Source organism: Meleagris gallopavo, chromosome 4, assembly GCF_000146605.3.
Source record: "Meleagris gallopavo isolate NT-WF06-2002-E0010 breed Aviagen turkey brand Nicholas breeding stock chromosome 4, Turkey_5.1, whole genome shotgun sequence".
NCBI lineage: Eukaryota > Metazoa > Chordata > Aves > Galliformes > Phasianidae > Meleagris > Meleagris gallopavo.
In genome coordinates this window covers 40,733,782-40,741,430 of record NC_015014.2, presented here as the reverse complement: position 1 = coordinate 40,741,430, position 7,649 = coordinate 40,733,782, and the positions used below count along the sequence as shown (strand labels likewise).

Below are 7,649 nucleotides of genomic sequence, written 5' to 3'. Positions count from 1 at the left end.
GTCCCCGAGCAGGAGGTGGAGCTAGCACAGTACACAGAGGCACAGCTCTAGACCACAAAAATAAACAATGACGTAAGCAAGAATGTGGAGAATTTGCCTGCATGCAGTTTGGGACAGCGAAGCAGGCAGGGGTCAAGGAACAGCACCATTTCCATGCCCCACTTCAAACAAAGAACAGAGCCTTCACAGACCAAAACTTTCCTCAAATCACTTCAAGAGAAAATCTTTGAGATGATATGGAGAGGATGAGTACTTTTAACAGTTTTGTTGTTGTTCTTCATGCATTTTTGAATGCTTGGGGCAGAGGTTTGCTGTAGTGTTCTACCACACAGCGCTGTTTAGTTTGGTTGTGAGCACAGGGAGGCATCACACATGCTTCTCCACTCAGCTTTTGCTCATCTCACTGTTGAATTCTCAGCCATTGGCTAAAGTCGTGTAACATAACTGACAGCAACCACCACCAGTGGCAGCACAGGAACCCGATAGAGAGGCACAGGCTATTTCTCTGCAGCTGGTCTCAGAGATTCTAAGAAGAATGTAGTTAAGGCAAGCAAGCAACTTGCACAGTGCTTGGGTAGAAGTAAAATGCACTTTATCAGAAGTGGTAAGGTGGTGACTGTCCCCAACTTCTCCACTCTGATGAGGCCCCTCCTGAAGCACTGCACTGAGCTCTGGGGCCCCCAGCACATGAAAGATATGGACCTATTGGAGTAAGTCCCGAGGAGGCTATGGGGATTACCAGAGGGCTGCAGCACCTCTCCTATGATACGCGAAAAGGTAAGGGAATTGGGGCTGCCCAGACTTGGAGAAGCCTCCAGAGAGACCTTACAGAGACCTTCCAAAGGGGGCCTACAGGAAAACTGAAGAGGAAGACTCATTATCAGGAAGTGTAGTGAAAGCATGAGGGAAAATGGCTTTAAATCATTATTCAATCTTAAGGTGGTGAGGCACTGGCACAGGCTGACTAGAGAAGCTGTGGATGTCCTATCCCTGGAGGCATTCAAGGTTGAGTTGGATGGGGCTCTGGGCAGCCTTACCTGTTGATTGGCAGCCCTGTCCACGGCAGGGAGTTGGAATGGGGTGGGCTTTAATGGCCCTTTCAACTTAAATCGTTCTGTGGTTTTGTGACTGTGATCATAAGCTCTGCTGCTTTTACTGCCTCAGGAGTATACTAGCAACTAAGAGAGGAAATACAAATAGAGAAAGAACATCAGAAGCTTAGGAACAATTAATTAAAATTACTCTTGATAGCAGAGTGGAATAAATTTTAGCACTTCATTCCTGCAGTCTCCTAGTCAGCATATAATTATAAGAGCTGACTTGCATTTTTTCTGCGCAGTAAACAGCTGGCAATGAACTTTGCTACTAACGCTGTTATTTGTAATGATTAATTACAGAAAGAAACAGATATATACCATACCTTGTATTATAAATGCAGTGAGTTATACTGCCATCAGCTCCCTCTTTTCTTCAGGTGGGAGGGAGGGAAAGAGAGAAGGAAGAAAGAAGGGAAGGAAGGAAGTGTGCTGAACTAAGAGGCACACCTTCTTCATTCATCTAGGTAATTATGCACTCTTCTTTAAATTCTTTACTCATTATCATGAAGCTGATAAATAGAAGAAATGGTTAATCATGATTCTGAGCAAAAAATCTCTGTTTCTGACTGCTGACAATTTCTTCCAGAGGGAAAAATAACTTAAAAAAAAAAAACAAAAACAAACAAACAAAAAAAAAACAGTGAAATACAGCAGAGCTAATACTGCAGGTACCTGCCAGCAACTGGCAGTTGTGATGCTGATACAAACACAAGAAGATACACCTAAATAGAAGAAATGAGAAATCTGGCATCCCTGAGGCAAACACAAGAAGATACACCTAAATAGAAGAAATGAGAAATCTGGCATCCCTGAGGCCTAACTATGTCACTGAGGCTCACAATCATTGTGAACCTTTGCCCATTGAGCTCCAAAGGAGAATATTTTGCAAGAGAGACACATATCTTTTAATAGTTTTTATCAGATTGTGACTAGCTTGTGGGGCTATACCTTTTTTGCCCAGAGAGCCATTTGCCCAGTGTTGTGCTTCAGTAGACACTACCAGTTCCCAAAGTTTTGTCTTCATAAATGTGTGTAATAGGGCAAATCTTCTTTTACCTAGCCTCTCATTTAAATGAAAGTCTGTGTTTGAGTTGCCACACTATCAAGCAGTTGTGTCAGTCCACAGGCTAAGTTAACTAAGGTAACAGTCTTTTGGCTGTCACTAAGCAGATGAGGAAATCAATGAAATCATACTGATGAAAGAAAAATAACTCCAATAGCAGAGCAACAGAATGTCAAAAGAGAAGTACACAACATATTCTGAAAAACAAACTGTGATACATTCTTTATGTTAGTTCTTTGCTATAGCAAAGGCATGCAAGGCGTCTCTGCCATCCATTGTAAAAAACATAGCATTCAGGGTAAGAAAGATAAACTAGTTACTGACTTGGCAATCATCATAATTCATTTGCAGTTGATCTCCACTCTTTCTCCACACGCATGATTACAACAGGATTAAAGCGGAAAATGTGTAGAAAGGTGTAGGGAAAACAAGTAATTTTATACATAGGTTGCTCCAAAAGTAATGCCTCCTATTTATTTCTATGGAAACTGCTACAGACAAAGATAACAGTACTTGATAGAACAAATTCTCAACTACAAAACAGTGTTTTCCAACATAGTCACCACCATTAGGTATGCATTTTCCACCAGCAGCAAACAAGAGTCTGCATGCTGTGCTCATAAAAATCTGCATCAGCAGAGTTGACACATTGTAGGTACCATCACTGCTGAAATGCTCCAACAATCACACTGTGCTCACATCCACTGGTTGGTCTCCATAAACATTTAGCAAGCAAAAGTGAACGTTAGTGGGTGCCATATTTTCCACATGAGGAATTCAGTTTCAGATCATTGCTTCAAATGCACTTCCATGTCAGATGTCAGTTTGTCAGACTGTCCCTCTGCTATCATCTGACACATGGCAACAAAATGTAACACAATATTAGTGTGAAAGTTCATCCTCACTGCCATACCACCAACATATGCCTCTGACCTTGTGGGCCAACTTAATAGTATAGGAGGCATTACTTTTAGAGCAGGCAACAGCCCTCACCTGAACAAAAATGATATCATAGTATGTCTCCATTTGAAAAGTCACTGTCAATGCTGAAAAGATCAGGCATCCTCCATCAGCAGAATAACTTGATAATCAGCTTTATGCTACCTGGGCTTCAAAGCCCGAAGCTTGGTGCAGAGGTGTGCTAAACAAATACTTAGGTGTACTGCTAATATGAGAAGTGAAACTCATTACTTCAAACATTTCTGCTTCCCAAATCCCTCCAAAATAAAAAATAAATAGAAGTGTGGAAAACTCTATCCAATGCACTGACTACCAGGGTAGGACAATTCATGATTCTGCCAGAAGCCCAAAATCTGATAGAAAGCACTATAATTCTGGCAGTTGATAGTCATCTATTTCATGTTCCCTCTCCTGTGCCACATTAATAGCCTCCATTGTGCCTCCAGTAATTCACAGGATCTTTTCTTTGATACTAACCTCCTGAAGCAGATGTTTTGCTGCTCTCCTCTCCAGTACCTAATTCCAAAGGTGCACAGGTGACAGCAAACTTCCCTCTTTTACGAAGTGCCAGATCTCTCCAATGAGGTAGTTTCCACTTCTGTCATTATAGAACTAAACAAGCACATAACATCTTTTTTTCGCTTATTCCACAACCTAACATCAGGGTTACCATGGAGTGCCATGTGATGGTAAGAGATATATTTTACAATCTTTTCCGTACCGTCTTGTGCACATTTATTTAGTACAGGAGAGAGAACTCACAAGAACAACATTAGGAGCAAGCTTTTGTAGAATACTTAAGTCTGAATTTTGAGCTCACATGGAATTGTGACCTGAGATTTTTGAACAAATTAAATTAAATTGACATACAATACCAAAGAAAAAGCCTTCTGCTTTGTACGATACTATATTAAAATACTAACAGTGAATAAATAGCATAATTAAAGGAGGAAACAGTAAACCAGGAGCGTAACTTAAAAATGCTTTCATTTACTCAAAAGAATGCAGCATTTGATGACCATTTATACAAACCAGAAATCTTATTAACAGTACAGATATAAAATATATACATTACAAACTCTTTGTCTTGGATTACCAAACCTCCAGCATTCATAAAAAAGAAGTGATGAGAACTGGTATTAGTTTCCAAGTACAAGAACCTGATGTTATTATTAATTATTATTCAGACAAACAACTAAGTTTTTCTCTTTCTTGTTTTCAACAGCTCTTCTACTACATCTACTTAAATTTCTGGCTATGATGGATGGAGGAATCACTGACTGCATGCACACAGTATTAATAGCCAGGGACGTGGAAAGGACTGTGATCTCTGGGCAGAAAATAATCCCAGTCTCTTCTTCCCATTTTGGTAGCATAACAAAAACAGGTCTAATTTGTACAGTAACAGCCAATATTTTATAAGAAATCTCAAAAATGGGTAAACTGTCTTACTCACACATCAGCAAGCAGGTTCAATTATTCAGGATCTACAAATATGTTTGGCCTGACAGAACACTGCTTCCTATAACCACAGTTTGTCCCAGCAGTTCTACAGCATAGAACAGCTTAAGAAGTAGTGAAACAATTTCATATCAAAAGAATTAAAGGAAGAAGAAAAATTAAGGCAGAAAATTTTTACAAGAGAGCAACTGCAATAAGCAGACAGAATAAAAATGCAGAAATGTAGGAGCAGGAGTTGAATAGGAGATGCAGCTAACTCCTGTTTGTAAGTTATATATAGAACTGATGTCTGGATAGATCAGAACATTTTTCACACTGAGAAAAAAAAATGAAAAAGTTGGAACAGGACTTTACAGCATAAACATAACTTATTTACTTCTACAGATAGAATAACAACTCCATAAGGAAAGATAGAAAGAGGAAGAGTGCCTGAGAAGAAAGTATAGCAGCATCTCGACTCTGCAAAGAGTGAACTCATTCTATATTGCTCTAATTTTTAATCTAACATCTGATGTAGACAACTTAAAAACAAGGTAATAAAAGTATTCTAGAGGATCACAGGGTTCAGCAGTAACCAGCATACTGCATGTGTTCATTGTCAAACAAGATACTAGCTGACAAATAGAGCACTTTAGTCTTCCGTTCAGTGCAGAGGGCTTCTCTTTCTTCCTAGACTTCATTAAGAAGTAATCTGAAATCTCCTCCGTGAAGATAGAGGATTTCTATGAAAGGATTTGTAGTAATGCTGTGAGCCTAGAAAATATAAAATGTTGTTCATTATAGGGGTAGAAACAGCAAGACATTCATGCGTTATATATGAGTCACTGCCACCAGCCTGCTCAGATCAATACTTGCTAACCTGTCTCTATTCTCACAGCATCTCTTATATAAATTATTACTACAATCAGATAATTATTATAATCAGATAATGAGCCTGTAGACCACATAATCTTGCCATAACTGTAAATACACTAAAATCTCCACTAAAGTATTGGAGGAGTGGGAAATATTTTTTTTCACATTCTAACAACCAAAAGATCCTTTGGGGGACTTTTAGGAGCATCTCTGAACAAGCAGTGTGAGTAAACTTCAAAATGAGGCCCATGAGGCCCAGCAGATACTGCCAAGCAGACCTATTCTTTCATGCTGAGATGGCTTTCCTTGAGTGCTTCATTTCTCCATTGCAGAACGGGTTAGTAGGTTTTGCTAGCCTTCCACCTTTCAAGTCATTCTTACTTTGCTTACCTATTAAAAATCCTTGACTTGTTCCTCTGTGGTTAGAAAAATCCATGGGAGTTAGTGATCTTTTCTGAGATCTGTCTGCCTGTAAAAATGAAAGAAATACTATTTGATAGTATGATATTCTTACTTGATGATGATCTGCTTATTATGTTCTAGTTCAGCAGTCAGTATTAACAACCCGCAAAGCTACAAACAGTACTAAAACCTGCACTCTTCCATGCAGATTTCCTCAAAAAATCTGTTTGCTGCATTAGACTTGAGGAAATTCCTTCCTCATACATTAGTCCTGCTTTGCAAACATCCGTATCCTCAAGTAGCAGAAATCCACATACACAAGAAACCAGAAGATATCCAGCAAATAAGATGTTCACCAACAATAGTCATGAATGGGTGTTTACAGCATGACATACCCTGAACGTATGAGTTGTACTGGGCCTTGAAAACTGATCAGTAAGAGTTCGTTCTCTGACTGGCTGTTGCTCTGTACTTCCAGGTACTGCACTTGAGACTCTGCTACGAGCATATTGTCCTCGATGCTGAGAAAAATCAAAAAGAGCATTGGGAGAACACAGCAACTGAATTGGTTAATGTAATTTGTACATTGCCATTAAAAAAGGCACAAAAAATGAAGAAATGCACTAACCACAAGTGCTGAATTAAGATCATTTAAACCTACTCATGCTTTTCAAATAGATTTGAATCTTTACTCGTCTATACCACTTTATAATTCCTAGAAGACCTACATTAGAAAAAATGACTTTACCTGCATCTAAATTCAAAATTGTATTCTGAAGAGAAAGAATACTACATCAATTTACTTCCACTCTTGTTGCTTATTACTTTTTCTGTTGTTAAAAATAGGCCAGAATCAACCTGATAAATGTTAATCTCAGTCAATATCATTTTCTACTTCTTACACACGGACAGACAGACCAAGACACTGAAAGCTATTTAAATCAGTATTATTAGAAATACAAATCTGGTCAGTTGGCTGTTTTTGTTTCTTCCCTCCCCCCCCTTCTTTCCAACTAGTGATGTCAAGCAATTTACTTATCTTCAGACAGCTAGAGGTTCTTTACCAGTACAAAAATAAACAACTTACAGAGCTCTGTTGCAACCGAGGTATAACCGAAGTATACTGTTTAACAGCTTCCAAGTTTATTGGTGGTAACTTGTTTCGAGCTGTATGTGCAGAACCAGAAGATAAACGATCCAAGCTGGCACACCTACAGAATTTTAAGAGATTGTCTTTTAGGAAAATTCATATTCAAGACTTCTTCACTGAAGTGATGTGAAATTATTAAGCAGTACATTTCTTAATAGAGTTCAGCCACAGAAAGTAACAGCACAATGTAACAAAACAAAAAACAAACAAAAGCAAAAAAAAATAATCAAAGAAATGCCCCTCCTCAAAAAACGCTATTCTGCTTGCTGCATTCTTATCTCTGAATTTTAGATAAAATAATAAATCTTTGATTAGTTCTCAAATATTTTCCCAAATCCTTCACTGGTGAAAGTTCAGTAAAGTTCTGAGGAAAGCAGAAAATAAAATGAAAAACTCACAATTTAGTCCCCCTAAGGATTTCATCATTGTACATATTAGGAGCTTTTGAGGAGAGTTGATCAGAAGTGAGAGAAGGTAACCTACAATGGCTTGGTAGCTTCCTAGCAGATGCCAGCAGTACCCGAGATGATGAGAGAACATGGTTATCAGCAATTCTCCCCAGACTAGTGTGCACTGAATTTGGAGCACTGGAGCTAATGCTATGTGGTTTGTCTTCTTGTTCATTCCTGGTGAAAAAGAAAGGAGAACAAGATGGGGAGAA

The 7,649-nt window shown here is 38.7% G+C and overlaps 1 protein-coding gene across 1 annotated transcript in view; it reads right to left on the bottom strand.

Annotated features, from left to right (window-relative positions):
• Positions 1 to 4,090: 4,090 nt before the first annotated feature.
• FAM149A (family with sequence similarity 149 member A) overlaps positions 4,091 to 7,649 on the bottom strand; it is a 26,742-nt gene continuing 23,183 nt past the window's right edge. The window contains exons 11-15 of the mRNA XM_010710064.3: positions 7,387 to 7,643; positions 6,926 to 7,049; positions 6,234 to 6,359; positions 5,827 to 5,905; positions 4,091 to 5,334 (exon numbers count right to left, since the gene is read on the bottom strand). Of these exons, the coding sequence (XP_010708366.2) occupies positions 5,261 to 5,334; positions 5,827 to 5,905; positions 6,234 to 6,359; positions 6,926 to 7,049; positions 7,387 to 7,643 (660 nt within the window). The 3' untranslated portion in view covers positions 4,091 to 5,260. The remainder of the gene's footprint in view (positions 5,335 to 5,826; positions 5,906 to 6,233; positions 6,360 to 6,925; positions 7,050 to 7,386; positions 7,644 to 7,649) is intronic.